The 15831-nt window shown below is 46.8% G+C and overlaps 4 protein-coding genes and 3 long non-coding RNA genes across 10 annotated transcripts in view; 4 read left to right on the top strand and 3 right to left on the bottom strand.

Annotated features, from left to right (window-relative positions):
• LOC147055297 (uncharacterized) overlaps positions 1-1449 on the top strand; it is a 12418-nt gene extending 10969 nt beyond the window's left edge. Inside the window, exons 5-6 of the long non-coding RNA XR_015066386.1 lie at positions 55-627; positions 932-1449. This is a non-coding gene — a long non-coding RNA (uncharacterized LOC147055297). The remainder of the gene's footprint in view (positions 1-54; positions 628-931) is intronic.
• The window catches only part of ppp6r2b (protein phosphatase 6, regulatory subunit 2b), an 8770-nt gene extending 4921 nt beyond the window's left edge, over positions 1-3849 (bottom strand). Inside the window, exons 1-13 of one of the 3 annotated variants that reach the window (XM_085914049.1) lie at positions 2731-3846; positions 2480-2567; positions 2187-2345; positions 2017-2115; positions 1671-1857; positions 1465-1602; positions 1334-1399; positions 1092-1204; positions 909-1022; positions 684-804; positions 456-617; positions 168-374; positions 31-95 (exon numbers count right to left, since the gene is read on the bottom strand). In XM_085914049.1, the coding sequence (XP_085770175.1) occupies positions 31-95; positions 168-374; positions 456-617; positions 684-804; positions 909-1022; positions 1092-1204; positions 1334-1399; positions 1465-1602; positions 1671-1857; positions 2017-2115; positions 2187-2314 (1400 nt within the window). In that variant the 5' untranslated portion in view covers positions 2315-2345; positions 2480-2567; positions 2731-3846. Of the gene's footprint in view, positions 1-30; positions 96-167; positions 618-683; positions 805-908; positions 1023-1091; positions 1205-1333; positions 1400-1464; positions 1603-1670; positions 1858-2016; positions 2116-2186; positions 2346-2479; positions 2568-2730 lie in introns of all 3 variants that reach the window. The other 2 variants (XM_085914048.1, XM_085914047.1) reach the window with 2 other exon arrangements.
• dnaja2b (DnaJ heat shock protein family (Hsp40) member A2b) lies at positions 3573-7309 on the top strand. The gene is made up of 9 exons (XM_085914054.1): positions 3573-3854; positions 4559-4618; positions 4852-5078; positions 5244-5324; positions 5391-5524; positions 5614-5810; positions 5892-6036; positions 6145-6272; positions 6344-7309. The coding sequence occupies exons 1-9, from the start codon at positions 3777-3779 to the stop codon at positions 6533-6535; spliced, it is 1242 nt and encodes a 413-aa protein (XP_085770180.1). The 5' UTR covers positions 3573-3776; the 3' UTR covers positions 6536-7309.
• Positions 7104-11793, bottom strand: LOC147055293 (uncharacterized). Its single transcript, XM_085914052.1, has 16 exons — positions 11703-11793; positions 10745-10849; positions 10574-10647; positions 10323-10498; positions 10099-10240; positions 9931-10026; positions 9734-9856; positions 9577-9673; positions 9365-9485; positions 9113-9297; positions 8766-9054; positions 8339-8682; positions 8090-8251; positions 7929-8033; positions 7771-7859; positions 7104-7697 (listed from the first exon to the last, which is right to left on the bottom strand). Exons 1-16 carry the CDS (start codon positions 11709-11711, stop codon positions 7622-7624), a joined length of 2193 nt encoding a protein of 730 aa, XP_085770178.1. The 5' UTR covers positions 11712-11793; the 3' UTR covers positions 7104-7621.
• Positions 8096-11059, top strand: LOC147055294 (uncharacterized). The gene is made up of 3 exons (XR_015066387.1): positions 8096-8713; positions 8817-9305; positions 9375-11059. It is a non-coding gene; the product is annotated as an uncharacterized LOC147055294 (long non-coding RNA).
• LOC147055292 (uncharacterized) lies at positions 11195-13768 on the top strand. Its single transcript, XR_015066388.1, has 3 exons — positions 11195-11517; positions 13250-13384; positions 13463-13768. It is a non-coding gene; the product is annotated as an uncharacterized LOC147055292 (long non-coding RNA).
• kcp (kielin cysteine rich BMP regulator) overlaps positions 11886-15831 on the bottom strand; it is a 22086-nt gene continuing 18140 nt past the window's right edge. For both annotated transcript variants that reach the window (XM_085914046.1, XM_085914045.1), the window contains 14 exons: positions 15605-15778; positions 15458-15540; positions 15248-15368; positions 14930-15012; positions 14757-14856; positions 14591-14679; positions 14412-14514; positions 14207-14349; positions 13622-13794; positions 13442-13553; positions 13266-13367; positions 13040-13204; positions 12515-12815; positions 11886-12445 (listed from right to left, as the gene is read on the bottom strand). In XM_085914046.1, coding sequence (XP_085770172.1) covers positions 12225-12445; positions 12515-12815; positions 13040-13204; positions 13266-13367; positions 13442-13553; positions 13622-13794; positions 14207-14349; positions 14412-14514; positions 14591-14679; positions 14757-14856; positions 14930-15012; positions 15248-15368; positions 15458-15540; positions 15605-15778 — 1970 coding nt within the window. In that variant the 3' untranslated portion in view covers positions 11886-12224. The remainder of the gene's footprint in view (positions 12446-12514; positions 12816-13039; positions 13205-13265; positions 13368-13441; positions 13554-13621; positions 13795-14206; positions 14350-14411; positions 14515-14590; positions 14680-14756; positions 14857-14929; positions 15013-15247; positions 15369-15457; positions 15541-15604; positions 15779-15831) is intronic.

The following is a 15831-nucleotide window of genomic DNA, read 5'->3' as shown; positions in this document are numbered from 1 at the left end:
AGCGGCGTTATCACCTCAATTCACACTTACTGGGTTTTATCGTTCTCTTCCCAGGCCAGGAGAATCCTCTGAACGAGGCGGCAATGCTGAAACAACTTTACAAAGAGTAAATCCGGGGGATTAGTCAAAAAAAAAAAAAAAACGTTTCCTCAGTTAAAGATACCTACATGCGTCACCAATAATTGATGTGCAGAATCATCGTGGGTCCCGAGGACGTCCGCCGAAGCCTGTTCCTGCTGAGGAGCCTTGACGTCTTGGGAGAGGAGTCCTGGCTGAAGTCTCATTTCGTGGGCACAGGGCCGCAAAATGGCCGCCACGCATAGCTCCACTTGCAGATGCAGGAAGTTGTTCCAGGTGTACTTGAAGAAGGAGTTCTGAAAGTACACATTTTTGGATTTTTTTTTTTTTTTTTTTAAACGACGGCGCGCCATAAAAAAGGCGTGGCTTGGTCTCACCAAAAGCAGGTCCATTGTGTTGAGCCGACAGAGTTCTTGCGCGATGACCGCGTGGCTGGCCGAGCTGGTGTACAGCAAGGAGGCCACCAGTCGGGCCACGTGGAGCCGAGTGTTCCCCAAAGGTTCCTCCAGCACGCCCAAAGTCGTCAGCATGGGATTTCGCTTACATGAGGTAAAGAGATGAGAGACAAATCCTTCCAAATACATTTACGCTTCTTCTTGACATACTTTGGGAGGCTCCAAAAGTAGCTGGTGGAAATGAAGCAAGTGTGGCTTAATGGCCAGAAGGATGCTGCTGTTAATGTTGTAACTTCTCTCAAAGCCCTGCGTGTCCATGACGCCATCCACGCTGGCGTTACGCAGAAAGAAAAAAGAAAAAAAAAAACAGGAGCTTCAAACTAAGGTCTTCCCACTAGCGGGAAAGGTTCATAAAAGCAAAGATTGGCCACTCACACAGGCCTCCTGATTTCCAACAGAGTGAGCAGCACCTGAATCCCATTGATGATGCAGCTCTCGGTCCTGTCCCCTGAGAACATGTTCCTCAGCAGCCGCTCCACGCACTCCTGCCTGCGGAACAGAAACGCGCGTCTTCTTGACGTATCCCGGGACACAATCCGAAACGTCCGCGCCACTTACGATTCGAGCACGGTCAGCAACGGGTCGGGCTGTGACATCTCTTGAAACTGATTGGCCTGGTCTCTGCTTAAACGAATGATGTCGCACAAAGTCTGAGACGCGTTGGACTGCCTCTTGATAGAAACGAGACACGTGGAGAGACGTGGCTTTTCAGAATCGTACAAATAGAAGATTAAATCAAATGGAGTCGGGTCGGCCGGTTTCACTCAAAGCTATTTATAGTCAACGGAAATGAACAAAACCTCGTCATCCATCTTGGGGTGAATGATTTCGATGAGTCTTTGGGCCAGTTTTTCTTCATTCAGCCACTGCGAACAATAAACAAAAGATAATAAATTGTCTGTCTGTCTGTCTGTGTTTATTCGTCTCTCACAGTCAGAGTCTCCAGTCGAAGAGGGGGCGGCTCCACGCAGCTTATAAGTCGTAGCAGGACATCCATCATGGCCGACGTGTCGATGTGCTTCAGAACCAAGGCGAGGAATCCCTCCTTCCGCCGCAGGAAACTAATCACCTGAGCACAAGCAAAACGTCATGAAGTCTCCCGCGCTTCTGCAAAATGTGAGTTTTTTGTGACTTAACCTGCTCAGTCTTTCGCGCGATGAGGTTCCCGATGGTCTTGCTGAAGAACGACGCCAGCAGAGGGTTGAGTGGGGCCGGTTTCTCCAGGAAGGCATACAAGGTTTCTAAGAGAGGATCCTCATTGCCCAGCTTGTCGTTGATCACACTCACGTCACTTGTCAACAGCTCGCATGCGATATTTGAATACCTGTAAATCCAAAACGACACACACCCTGCTCGTTAACATTAAGAGCGGGAAAAGAATTTGCCTATGTAACCATGACTATAAAATGGCGCCGGAATGAATGAGCGTAACTTTGTCCACCTGTTAGAAAATCTTTAGTGACAGCATAAAGGTTGGACCTACTTGAATCGCTTGGTCTCCTCGATACCAGCAGGAGGCTCGGTGGTAATTTTGCGGACCAGCTCCTGCATGCACTGGTCCTGGCATAGAAACAGAAGGAGTCTATACGAAAAGCACAATGAAAAAAAAAAAGTCAGTGGAGTCAGCGGAAGCCGCAGAGATATAATAATGACCTCCTGTTCTGAGCTTTGCACTCCTGCAGCACATCATCCTCGTCCATGAGCTCGGTGAGCGTGACATCCTCCTTGTCCAGTAAAGCCTCCAGATGAGAAGCTGTGTGTAGGTCAAATTTCCAAAACATGGCTGACGTCAGCGGCGACTCGAGCGCTTAACTGTATGGAGAGAATGTTGGGAATGTGATCGGTGCTAGAAAACAACATTGCCGGATTGCGCGTCTTATTGAGACAGTGGACATGATCAAAAAAAAAAAAAAAAAAAAAGCCGAGCTTAATGAAGCGTTAATTACCATTCATTCAATGAACACCACTGCGGGTTTTTAGTTTTCTCCCATTTAGAACACATTCCCCTGTGAGTCTGTGGCGTTCATCTTGTACCTTGAAGGAAAGATAAATCATTGACATATTGATACGACGACGCTATTTATGTAGCAGCTAGCTAGCTGACCTCCTCAGTCAGCCTCTTCGGCTCTGCGTCATCACTTTCCACTTGACATTCTTTTATAATGTACATATATTTTTGATGGCAATCGAGGCTTACCTTTCAGGCCTCATTGTCCTCGGTCATCGTCTAAGCTCGGGCTGTCGGGTCACCCGGAGCGGCCCATAGCGGGGCTCTCTCCTCCAGTTGTGGCGTATGTTAGCTTCACGCTAGCGGTGTCCTCAACTCACCATCCATCCACCGCGAGCGCGCTGCTCTTGGGAGACGCTGTCGACCGCACTGACAGCGGCCCCAAATTAACTTCAACAGGCCGGCGACGACGACCGGTGGTGTCACCGATCAAAATGGCGGAGAAGATAAAGCGTAGTCCAGAAGTTCAGCTGTCCGTCAAGCCGTGTAACCATCAGCCTCAGCCTGATGACATTTTTTTTTTTCCCCGACGGAGGGGACGCGGTCAGCAGTTACATCTCGAGGACGGGATTTTAAATCACAAATCCAGAGATTCACGTGACAGTTCACACAAACACAAGGAAAACTCTAGAAAAGGTTCGACACGGTATATTTCACAATTCCAAAGCTTTATTTCCATTCGGTTTCTATAGATACTGTGGTGATGACTTTAGGGAGTGTCATTCAATGTTCTCATGTTGAAAAGGAGACTTTAGGGACACGTTCAGGAAGAAGAAAAAAATATGGGTCTCGCTCTAAAGATTGCAAACGTGTAAATGAGAGTTTGGGTGTGAATTTTCTAAGTGTGTCTTGTTTGTATTATGTTTTAATTTGATTTTTACCTGTTCTATAATTGAGCAGCCCAGTGCGTCCGTTTTTTCGAAATCAAACGCGGCCCTGCCCACCCGTAGTGTACATTTTGCTCTTCATACAAACAAGAGTTGCGCTCTGCAGTAAAGCGTCACAAAGAGCGTCATAGTACGCAATGCTAATAATAAAACCCGATTATGGCCCCCGCGTGAAGTTCTAGACGTCCCCTCTGCCCGCCCCCTGCGACTGCTCTGGTTTGGGGGCGTCTACGTCAGAGGGGGGACTTTTCGTATGAATCTGGCAACCCATGACGATCCCAGCCGGCTTAGCTTGTTTCCTTCCTCACTCATCTGAACGTCCGCAGAAAGTAGCCGACCCTGAGCATCATGTCGAAAGTCGCGGACACCAAGCTCTACGACATCCTCGGCGTCTCACCGTCGGCCTCAGAAAATGAACTGAAAAAGGTGAGGATGTCGCAAATGGACAACAGTGAAGCGGTGATGCTGGTCACTTATAAAAATGGGCCTAAAAACTGCTTAGCCAACATGAGCTAGCTGGTTAGCTTGCTAGCTAGCTTGTTAACTCAGCGAGATAACTGTGAAGCAAACTACGTTCCTCGCCGTGACGGTGGGACACAGTTATTTTGCTCTCTATGGAATATGTCGCATTTAATTTGTACCCTGAAAAGATTTTGCGGGCCGAGCGTCAAACGGAAACTAAAGAGACCACGAGTGTCAACTCACCGGATATTAGACGATACATTTCAGGAAATAGTCGTCGCCATGTAGTAATTGTTACATTTCTTAAATGCCACAAGAAGGAGTTCAGTCGTGTGTGTTTCTTCTATATCCGCTGTGCTTTGATGAAAATCTTAAAGATTAACATGATCGTGTCACTTCAAGATTGCTATAGTTCCAATCCCAACATTGCAGATTCATAACAGGTGGTTATTTCATGCTTTGAAGAATTGTTTATTTTTCCAAGTGAAGCTCATGAGATGAAATGTCAAGATGGTGGAGGTGTCAAAGGCAGCGATGCTCCTGCTGGTGCCCTGATGTTTTTGACAGCAGGCCCACAAGTCGATCGATGCCTTCGCATTTTTAGAAACAAAGCGTAACACTCGAGTTAGTTCTTTCTTGTAGATGATGAACAATTTGGTTTATTACAGGCCTACCGCAAATTGGCTAAAGAGTATCATCCTGACAAGAACCCAGATGCTGGAGACAAGGTATGAAATGCTCAGTGGTGGTTTATAAGAAATCAAAATATGGTTTGGGACCAAGCACATTTGATCATTTTGTTTAAGGTGTGCCGGCGTTGAAATGTAAGAGCAATGTTGTCACATTCTAACATCTCCACCCGCCATAAAAGTGGAGAGAAAAGAAATACACTGTTGCATAATTACAACGGGATAATCTTCCAACATGGCAGCTAATAATCCGTTTCATTTTTGTCACCCAGTTCAAAGAGATCAGTTTTGCATATGAAGTACTGACCACCCCAGAGAAGAAAGAGCTCTATGATCGCTATGGAGAACAGGGGCTACGCGAGGGCGGAGGTGGCGGGCCCGGCATGGACGATATCTTCTCCCACATATTTGGTGGAGGACTCTTTGGGTTCATGGGGGGACAGAGCAGAGGACGCAACGGAGGACGGAGACGAGGGGAAGACATGGTGCACCCTCTCAAGTAATTGACTTTCAAAGGGACACATGATGGGAAACTGACTTTTCATTTTGAGCTGTTTGTGTGAAGAAGTCATTGGGACACAGAAATCGGGATTTCAAGCCATTTTCAAGTATGAATGACAACATTGTGTTGTTGTATACTGATAAATCTTTCTCCCCTCCGTAGAGTTTCACTTGAAGACCTCTACAATGGTAAAACTACGAAACTCCAGCTGAGCAAGAATGTCCTTTGCGGTGCCTGCAATGGGTGAGAGTTTTTTTTTTTTGTGTTCTGTCCTGTTACTGTGCTGACAGTCTGCCATTTGCCATCCAGTCAGGGGGGCAAGGCGGGCGCAGTGCAAAAGTGTGTGGCATGCAGAGGACTGGGTATGAGGGTTGTGATTCGACAGCTGGCCCCTGGTATGGTCCAACAGGTGCAGTCGGTCTGTACAGACTGCAAAGGAGAGGGTAATGTGACTGGAAAAAAAAAAACAAATCACACAAAGCTCATTTGCGGGATCAAAAAGGAATCATCTCAAATATGTTCTTTTGCGCAGGCGAGGTCATTAGCGAGAAAGATCGCTGTAAAAAGTGTGAAGGTCATAAAGTCAGTAAGGAATCCAAGCTGCTCGAGGTGCACGTGGACAAAGGCATGAGACACGGACAGAAGATCACCTTCACCGGGGAAGCCGACCAAGCGCCCGGTGTGGAACCCGGAGACATTGTCCTGGTCCTGCAGGAGAAAGAACACGATGTGCGGGAGGAAAAAAAAAAAAAAAAGACAGTGATGTCACCATCAGTGAGCTGAGTTCTTTGATCTTCTTCCCCGTGTCAGGAATTCCGCCGGGAAGGCAATGACCTTCACATGGTGCAGCACATCGGCCTGGTGGAGGCTCTGTGCGGCTTCCAGATCACGCTCATGCATCTGGATGGACGGCAGCTGCTTGTCAAGTACCCGCCTGGCAAGGTCATAGAACCAGGTACACCACGTGCCTACTTCTCCAAAAACCCGTCTTTTTTTAAAACGCTCTGGCTATATTTGTGGCTTTTTTTTTTTTTATTGTATCCGTACCGTGTCGCTGTCTCAGGCTGCATTCGCGTAGTTAAAGGAGAGGGAATGCCACAGTACAGAAACCCCTTTGAGAAGGGAGACCTCTACATCAAGTTTGACGTGCAGTTCCCTCCGAGCAACTGGATCAGCCCCGAAAAGTTAAACGTGAGGTCCCGTCGCTCACGTGTCCTAAAAGCAACCGCTGCCGATAACCCATTGGATAATTCCTCTCCTAGGAGCTGGAGTGCCTGCTGCCGGCCCGCGCCGAGGATCCCCTCATTTCCGCCGACGCCGAGGAAGTGGAACTGACGGATTTCGACAGGAGCCAAGGCTCGGGCGGCGGCGCCAGGAGGGAGGCCTACAACGACAGCTCCGACGAGGAGGCCGGCGGCCATCACGGCCCGGGGGTGCAGTGCGCGCACCAGTAGAAAAGACTCGGATGCGTGTTTACATGCGTCATTCCTCCAGCTCCACTGTTAACCATGCCGTTCAAGATCTGACACGCACATGTACATTTCTCTCCTGATATGGGGGCTCACACACACACACACACACACAAATATACACAGTCACACGCACGCACCTTCTTCAGTTCAACGGTGCCCCAAAAAAAAAATGCTGGAGTTCCAAGTTGATTATTTTTTGTGTTTCATGGACAGTAGTGCTCAGCCAAGCAAGCCTCAGGCCAAAACTTGACTCAGACCTCCGTACGGGTCGGCTGTTCATGCTGACTAACAGCAGTCGGTCTACTTTCAAAACAAAGCCACTAGTGTTACATGGTTTAGTGTAATCTATCACAAACAAGCATGCTGCTTACCGTACTTGCTGATGACATACAACCCGGGTCCACACACTCGCACACGTGACATCACACAGACGTCAAGCCTGATGATTCCACACCCGCCTCATCCTCAGCTACAATTTTCCAAAATGGGTCCCTTTGTGCTGTCACTGCTTAAGAAAAAAAAAAAAAAAGAAGTCTTGAGTTGTCGTACTTTGAAATTTTATGTTCAAGTGTTTTCTCTCGAGAGCTCCACGTAATCCGTGGACTCTCCGTTTGCGTTAACGCGGCGGCCCGTCAAGTCGGAGCTGCTTTGGAATGTGCCGACTCGCCCGCCCGCCCACCGCCTTGTTGATGCTGTACCACGTGAGCGGACACGGTCACACTGTTGAATGTTTGCCAAGAAATTTCCCAACTCAATTCATAAAGGCAAAAGAGCGTACATATCAGAATTATTGCGGTAAAACAACATTCAGACCCCAAAGCTTGTTGACATTTTGTTGCGGGAACGAAACAGCGCCCTCTATCGTTCTAATCTTTTAGCGGCCAACTTTAATTTGAAAAGACTTGGTGGCAATTGAGCGTTGTACATTTGGCCACAAACTACCGGAAGTTGTTCTTGATGAAGTGGTATTCATGTCAATGCTTATGTTTGTTCAGATAATTCAACTGTATAATAAACTGCAAGTCCAACATTGTTTGCAGAGCAAGACTTTCATTTTACAATCTTTGATTACAAGCAGTCATCTTCGCTTCCTCTGCTTTGAAGATGCGCCGGTGCCAGAAGTTCCTTGAAGCCTGCAGCGTTCCTTCAGAAAGAAACTCAAAATGTGGACGCTTGCAAAAAAAAAATCAAGACAGCCCGATACGCGAGTCCCGTACCTTTTTCTCCTGGACTGCATAATAAAGGAACGTTCTCTCTTGAGCTGCTCCAGTTGCTCTCTGACCAGCATTTTCTTCTGATTCTCATCCTGAAGGACAGTCAAGGTATTCATTTGCCATCTTTTGTAGCCTACCAACATTTCTAATGACAACTTTACTTGCGCTATGTCTTTATTAAGATGTCTCATCTTCTCTGTGTGCTTCGGCCCAAATAAATCCTCCTCTGCTTTCCTGCTCTGAATGATGGACAGACGTTCCTGCACCTGAAGAAAGAAAGCTCCTCATCATCTTCATCACTCCACTCAGCACTTCATGCTACCTTCAGCTGCTGTCTGTCTCTGTCTCTCTGCTGCCTCCTCTCCACCCGGCGGTGCACGTCCACCAGCTTCCGCATGGTCTTCTCTCTCTCCAATGCAGAAACTGGTTCTCTTGGTCTCACGCCCTCCGTGGCCTCCATCTTCTCCTTTGTGCTGAAATGGCCCTTCAGGAGAAAAAGCGGGAGAAATGTTAAGAAGATGGAATTATTCGAGGTAAAGTTGCTCTTCATTCAGTCAAAAGACATACTGACCTCAGGAGCTCCAAGTTCCTTCATCTCATCAGTTGCGCTCGCCGAAGCCTGCTGTAGATTTACTTGCGGGTGATTTTCTTTTCCCGCCTCCTTTAAGTCTCCTTCACGGCTTTCGGCCAAAGGCTGCGTTGGCATAGCAATAGCATTTACGGACTCCCCATCAGGTCCTGTTTGGTCTTCAAGATGTGTGCTCCAAGCCAGCGTGATCAAAGAGTCCTGTTCCTCACAGTTCTTCGTTTCACCGTCTTCATCATTGAGTCCACCTTCTCCGTGGACTTTCGATAATGAATCGGGAACACATAAAACCTCCAAATAGGGTAGACCTCCAAGTGTCACGCCACAGCCTGGAAGAATTAGATCATCCATCACCTTCACGTACGTATTTATTTACTGGACATTTGATTAGGTACATCTATTTTGGCAGTACCTGCGCAGACTCCTTGTTTATCAGCGACATCTTCAATTTGGTCTCCATCAGGTTTTGTGGCGATTGTATCGGCTGCCGTCTGAGATTCACGTGGTCCAGCAATGACGTTCTGGACCTCTGCGGGTTCACTAGAACTGGACTGTTGCAGAACTTGCTCCTGGCTGCTTAAATTAGTATGTGAAGAACACGTAGAGGCGTCTGGATTGAGAAGTTGGAGCAGGTTGGCGTGCAGGTGTTCTGCTTGGAGTTTGGACTGGAAGTCTTTCCTCAGCGCTTGGAGATGTTCCCTCTTGAACCAAATCAGATGATTAAATCACTTTGTTTGCATTTGATGACACTCACGTTACCTCATTCAACAGTGTCTGGAGGAATGAAGATGTTTCCTTTTCCTGTATCTCCAGGAGTTCAACCAAGAGGTCCAAAGTGGCTCGTTCCAGCTGGTCCTGGGACCACACTTTTGGACCTCTGCTGATGTCACACTGGGTTTGGTTCTCACTGCTGGGGAAGATTTGTTGCAGCTTCTTTATGCAACCTAATGAGGTAAGAAAATATTTCTTTGACCATCCATCCAGTTCAAAGTAACCTTCTGATCCATTTACTTGTTTTCAGAGAATCTGTGAGAGCTTCTCTTTGTACGTCCTCCAAAGTGATTCCTTGTAACAAACGCACCAGCTGCTTTATCTCCTTCTGCTGAGTCAGCACCAATAACTCCAGTAATGACTGTCGTTGAGAATTTGATACAACAACAATCCTAACTTCATAGAAAGACTGAAATTGTAAAATCTTGATATTCTGGATTATCGAGCAGTACTTTTCGTGATGATCGATCATCACCGACGTCTATGTCGTCATCGGCGCGTAGTAACGTGGCAGCTCGCTCTTCTTTGTGTGGACTGTCAACACGCGGCCTGCAATACCACGGAATCAATTCGTAGACGATCAAAAACGTTGAAATTGTTTCATCTCACCAAGCGTGCCAGGATTGACCCACGACGGCCATATATGCACCGTAGGCTCTTTTTTCATTTTGAGCTCTCAGTGTCGCTGATCGAATATACAAACGCAACAATGGCAGGCTTTCCTTGTCCAGCCTACAGAGATACACCCAAAAAAAAACAAAATCAAGATTGAATCATCCAAAAACATGTGGAGGAATTGTTCGGACCTGTCCACCAACGCTGTTAGTTCATCCATCTCTTGTCGACGACAGATGTTTAATTTATACAAAAGAGAAACTGCAGTCAAGCATTCTTTTCTGGAACTGGAGAAGATGAAATGAGAAAAAAAAAAAAAGTTGGATCATTATGTCAGATTTGAAATTGAACAGTGGTACCTATGGTATATTTGAAACGCTCCCGGCAGCTCGGCCAAAGCCATCATGTCGTCGCACGCTAAAGCTTCCTCCGCTAGCTCCTCAAGCCAAATCTCTTCACGGTGCCGTCGCCATGGCGTCAAAGCCTCCCACTCGTGCACGCCTGTGACATCACAAATCAGGTGATCCAAAATGTGAGGAGAAACCCCAAAACACTCCAAGCTCGTACGACCTCTTATCCTTACTGTAGTATTTCTGCAGCATTTCGCCATAAAGCAAACGAGTCACCGCGTCGTATTTGACTCGGTTCAAGAGGAGGACGTCTGAACGGGATGCCACGCTCCAAGCTTCATCTCTCACCTCTGACCTTTGAACTGGCCAGGAACAGGCTACAAGGCTCTGGATGCCTTCTGTCACCAATCTGAACTCTCAGAAACACAAACACACTTGTAGAGTACCACACTGTGAGCTGTTCCTAATATTTTGAGCCTCTGACTTGGCCCAGCTTTGTCTTGCTGCCTTTTGGAGTCTTCGTACTCCTCTCATGTCTTCTTCTGCCTGTGTCTTCCTCTGTGTTGTGCAAGAACATGAATGAGCATGAATGGAGATGATGCATCATGAAACATGATTATGACTATGATTATTATCATCATGATTATTATTCTACCTGTGTGGTTTGGTGAGGACACTTGAGCACAGTGTCGGGTGGACTGTTGCATACTTGGAGCGTGTCCATACGTCCTGCATTGAGCAGCTGGAGTTCCCAGTATAGCTGAACAAAGTGTCCAATTTTTTTTTTTATTTGAAAATGATTGATTATTTTTGCTTTCTTTTTAAGACTGCAAATAATGTGTCCCAATAAATTGAGTTGCGATGTTGTTGAAAGAGCAAATTAAACTCGTAGGTCAAGAGTCAATGTTGGAGCCTTGTTCATTTTTTATATCGATTGTATTAATCTCATTCTTATTTGTGGTCTGGCCTATGAAATATTTGTGTTCTATATGTGAAGCCAGATAGGACCAGTGGCAGTCAGGTCTCCTCCTTCTTTGAAGCCACCTCCCACTTATGATGAGGGATTTAAGACAGGTGTTTGCTGACCTTTTGGGCTTTTCTTGGGTTTGAAGGACGAGTAGTGATACACGTTTTTCAACCACTAAAAGCCCCAAAATCACTAAAGTCATTACTAGATTATGTTTTATTGTTTTATTTTTCTTGTATGGAAGTCAACCCGGAGATTTATGTTCAATCTAATCAAATAGCTTTTTATTTTGGATTGAAGAACTATCTCCGAGAGTGCTTTTTGATTTAATGGGTTTAAGACCTCCTCCATACAAGCTACTCTTTTATTTTTGTGGTGACAATTTTTGGAATTCAAGACCTTTTCCTTGACTTTTTCCCTTCTTCTCCTTCATGCTGTTCATTTTGAGGAGGACATTCAAAGTAGGATCATTTCCTGTCTCCTTCTGAAAACTAATTGGTATAATGCAAGTTGTCGATGATTACTTTCGATGCGGTAGGGGCAATTGGCCTTTTCCCAGAACTCGTCTCCTTCTCTCACGACAACACAATAAACAAGTTCAACATATAACCCGAACGAAATAATTCTCAATAAGAACCTTCCTTACCTTCTCCATGGTGCGTCCTGCTGGCTCATTAATTATACAAACTGTTGCTATGGTTACCACAATCACCAAGAGGACAGAAGGATCCAGTGAGAAATAGGCTGTCAGGGCTTTACGTTAAAAAAAAAAATCATCTGTGATTATAATTAGCTGTTGATAATTGTGACTACAATAATTCATACAGACTGGATATTAGTAAGAGCTTTATTCGTCACCCCCCCTCCAAAAAAAGGAAAACCTGAGCGAATGTGAGATTCCACAGTGCTTGCAGAATATTTGAAACACAGTACATCAACATATTTTAGAAACGTGTTTAAAAACAATTAGAAGTGAACGTTCAGGTAAAACTACTACACCTTGTGGTTTATAAATAGTACTGCATCTTCAGTCACTGAGGTTCGTTTGGAGGTTTGAATTTTAGCACAGGCAGTGCATTTTAAAACCGTGTTGGCTTCATTGAAGACTCAAAAGGATCAGTAGCCGTGAGATGCTTGCTGGCGACCAATCAGAGAATAGATTGAGGTGTCACGACTGGTTGCCGTGGATGATCTTGGGGCACTTGCTGGGATGGATGCAGTAGTTGTTGTGCAGCACTAGACCAGCGGGGCACTGGCAGCCGGGAACGCAGGGTTTGAAGCAGTGGCTCTCCAGCACCCCCAACGGCGCCCCCACGTTCAAGCAGGTGACGGCGCACGGCGGGCCGCACTCGTCAAACACGAAGCCCCTCTCCACCGGGCACCTCACCGCTGTGGAGGTCAAGCAACCGTATTTATTTCCATTTGATGAATCTGATTTTTTTTTTTTTTACCACTCACCGCATAACGAAGGTCCCCTCCAATGCAGGACCACGCCGGCCTCTCGACACTGTCCGGCGTAGGCCTCCAGAGCGTCGCACAGACATTCGTCGGTGTTGGCTCCGCAAGCGCACAGGTCGTAGACGCAAGCGGCGTACCAGGGCTCGGGGGGCACCACGCGATGGCACGGCCTAAACACCTCCGATTTCAGGACCTTGCAGCGTGCGTTGGCGTTCTTACGGGCGTGGTAGCCCGCCTCCTTGCAGGGGTCCACGTCCTGGCCCGGGCGGCACGATGCCAGGGAGTGGCTTCCGTTTCTTACCTGGTGGTCACACAGTAGACCTTTTTCTCATGTCTCATTGGGAGCCAATGGAACATTTTTGGGAGGATTTGTTGTGACTCGACCCTAATCATAGTTTGAAACCCAACCTAAGCCTGGTTGGAAACCCTAACCCTAGTTTTGAACCCTACTTTGAAACCCTAACTCTATTTTTAAACCCTACTTTGAAACCTAAAGCCAAAAAAAACCAAGATTGTCTTAGTTACCCTCCAGCTGTTGCCAAATTCCGCTTCCGACAAGCTTATCTGGCCGCCGGGCATGCGTAGGTCATCCTGATGGTAGTTGTTGAAGTTTCCACACAAACCGCAGGTGATTCCCTTGTAGGAGCCCGGAACGCTGACCTCCAGGTGGGAACGGCCGTTCCATTGCACCTGGACACCAGAGCGCTATCAATACTTTGTCTTTTCTTCTCCGAGGAAAACGAGAGCAGACCTTGACGCCGATGTTGCTGTTGAGCAGGATGGTGTTGGCCTTTCGTTCCACGTAGATGTACGGTTCTCTGAGGAACGGCAATTTCACCGTCTCGTCGTCTACCTGAGGAGCGCAATCGGGTGAGACGATCAAGACAAAAAAATGGTGTTCCACTTTTTTCCCCCCCCCACACAAACCTTTACGAGCCAATCCTGCAGCAGCCGCACTGTGACATCACCGATGAAGACGGTCACCTCTTTAGTCCACGACACTCCTTGACGACCGCGGTCGTCGTTTGTGACGTGGATACTTGAAAAAAAAACAAAGCAAAGGTGTCATCCCAGTGCTTTTCCCGTTGCCATGGTGAACTCTCAGACCTGAAGTCTCCGCCCTGGCAGTCCTGCGCCAGGACGTAAGTGCACGCCCCCTGAAAGTGCAGCATGCGTCCGTCGAAGGTGCGGTAGTGAGGGTCGCCGAAGGCGATGCACGTGGCCGGACGAGGGATGCAGTGAGGGCAGCACAAGCCCGGGACCACCGATGGCATCTCGTCCTATGTATGCATCAATGATATTTATTTCAAAATAAGAATAATAATGATAAATGACATTGATTATTTTAAAATATCAATCATTGAAAATAACAATAATAAATTCTATTTATTCTATTTATTTGAATCTCGTGATCTGTACATCTCGTCCTATGTATGGATTGGATCATAATAATAAATTATATTTATTTGAAAATAATAGTAATCATGATAAATGACATTTATGATTTGAAAATATTTTCAAATATAAATATTTTTAAATCAATTTAAATCAATTCTATTGATTTGAAAATACTAGTAATCATGATAAATGACATTTATGATTTGAAAATATTTTCAAATATAAATATTTTTAAATCAATTCTATTGATTTGAAAATATTGCTTTTCACTTTTTTTTTTGGGTGGGTTCTGACCGTATTGCAGCTGAGGGGAGGGCATCGTTCACTGCGACAGTGCACGTCTCCAGACACGCAAGTACAACCGGTGCACTCGTCCACCTGCCACTGCTCGTTGGACTGGTACACGATGCCCAAGTGCACACATGACACGCCCCAATCTACAACACACAAACATGTAAACATACAGCCCAAGCACGACCCAGCTGTCTGCTTGTCTTACCTTGACATTTGTGGCAGCATTTGCCCGCTACCTTCACTTTTTTCTGACCATTAGGACAAGGCGTGGATGGACAGTTCTCGATGCTACACTCGATATAGCCCAACTGTGTGACACACACACACGAAAAAAAATGATTGAGAATTTTTCCCACCCCATCCACCATCCACCATCCAACTTACGTTACAGGTGCAGGTGACACAGTCGTCGGCGCTATCCGTCCAGCTGCTGCCGCTCGCCACGCGTTGGTTCTGACCCTCGATCACGCAATCTGCGCCATAAGCCGGGAGGGATGTCAGCGGAAAGGAGAAATTGAGAAACGCGGAGATCCAGGAGGCTCGCCGTCACCTTTACACACTGGGCAGCAGGAGTCGGGAGGGGTCAACTGCTCGCCGGGAGGGCAAGTCAGCGGTGGGCAGCCTCGATGCAAGCACGTCCACGTTAGGTCCTAAACACACGCAAAGCAATAGAATGTCAAAAGGTCACCATTTTTGTCAAGTGTTGTTGGTGTATTGTGTTACCCTGCATTGGCATGTGAAACAGGGGTCGTCTTTAGCCAGCACTTCATTGCCGTTCAGCGTCGTCGTGCAGTTGCTCAGAGGTTCTGGTTACACACACACACACACACACAGACACACACACGCATGCACATTACACAATTGCATAAGCATGACAGTCCGTAAATTGCTTGAACTCGATTTGTTTTACTTCACTCAATATAATGTCTGCAAGTTAAGTCGAGCAGAAAAAAATATTGACGTTTTAAGACCGTTTTTAAGACGAATTTGGAAATTCAGGCTATTGAAATGGGTCGCATATTTTCACTTTCTGCAACTGACGTGCGCAGACAGGACAGCAAGCGTCGGGTCCAGAGAACAAGATGTTGTTCTTGGGACAGTCCACCAGACTGGGACACTGTTTTTGATAACAACGCAGATGCTGCTTTCCGTCTGGCATCACCTGCATACACACATGGGTTAGTTACTTTTTTTACTAGCTGTAAAAAATGGAATAGGTGTTTCTATGTGGCTCCGTGTTTTTTTCCCTACTTCACAGGTGCAAATCTGGCAGGGGTCTCCAGCCGGATGGAAGCTGTCTCCTGGGCCGTACACTTTCCCCTCAAACACGCAGTCTGGGTAAAAAATATAAAAATCAAATACCACAAGAAGACAGCCCGCGGTATCTTCTTCACCTACCGGCGCACACGGGGCAGCATTCCCCGGGCACCTTGATGAAATTACTGCAAGGGGACAGGCAACGGACTTGGGAGCAGGTGGTCACGCCGTCCACGCACATGCAGCTGCGGCAGTGGGACGAGTCGGCGAACCAGCTGCTTCCTTCGGCGTACTCGACTCCGTCGTACATGCAACCTGGGGTCAAGTGAGAAGCCAAAACGGCAATTGAATTTTGATCGATACTGTAA

Source organism: Syngnathus leptorhynchus, chromosome 6 (genome assembly GCF_054491065.1).
Source record: "Syngnathus leptorhynchus isolate UIUO chromosome 6, UIUO_Slep, whole genome shotgun sequence".
Taxonomy (NCBI): domain Eukaryota; kingdom Metazoa; phylum Chordata; class Actinopteri; order Syngnathiformes; family Syngnathidae; genus Syngnathus; species Syngnathus leptorhynchus.
The sequence above is the reverse complement of the archived record's forward strand: the minus strand, read 5'-3'. Positions and strand labels throughout refer to the sequence as shown.

Excerpts from the sequence above, each read along its gene's own strand:
- dnaja2b (XM_085914054.1), top strand. The coding sequence starts at position 3,777 with ATGTCGAAAGTCGCGGACACCAAGCTCTACGACATCCTCGGCGTCTCA. Across the intron at positions 3,855-4,558 it reads CAGAAAATGAACTGAAAAAG|GCCTACCGCAAATTGGCTAA; the intron begins GTGAGGATGTCG and ends GGTTTATTACAG. Across the intron at positions 5,079-5,243 it reads GACATGGTGCACCCTCTCAA|AGTTTCACTTGAAGACCTCT; the intron begins GTAATTGACTTT and ends TCCCCTCCGTAG.
- LOC147055293 (XM_085914052.1), bottom strand. Across the intron at positions 10,499-10,573 it reads GCAAGACAAAGCTGGGCCAA|ATTGGTGACAGAAGGCATCC; the intron begins GTCAGAGGCTCA and ends CTGAGAGTTCAG. Across the intron at positions 9,486-9,576 it reads ATGATCGATCATCACGAAAA|TCATTACTGGAGTTATTGGT; the intron begins GTACTGCTCGAT and ends TCTCAACGACAG.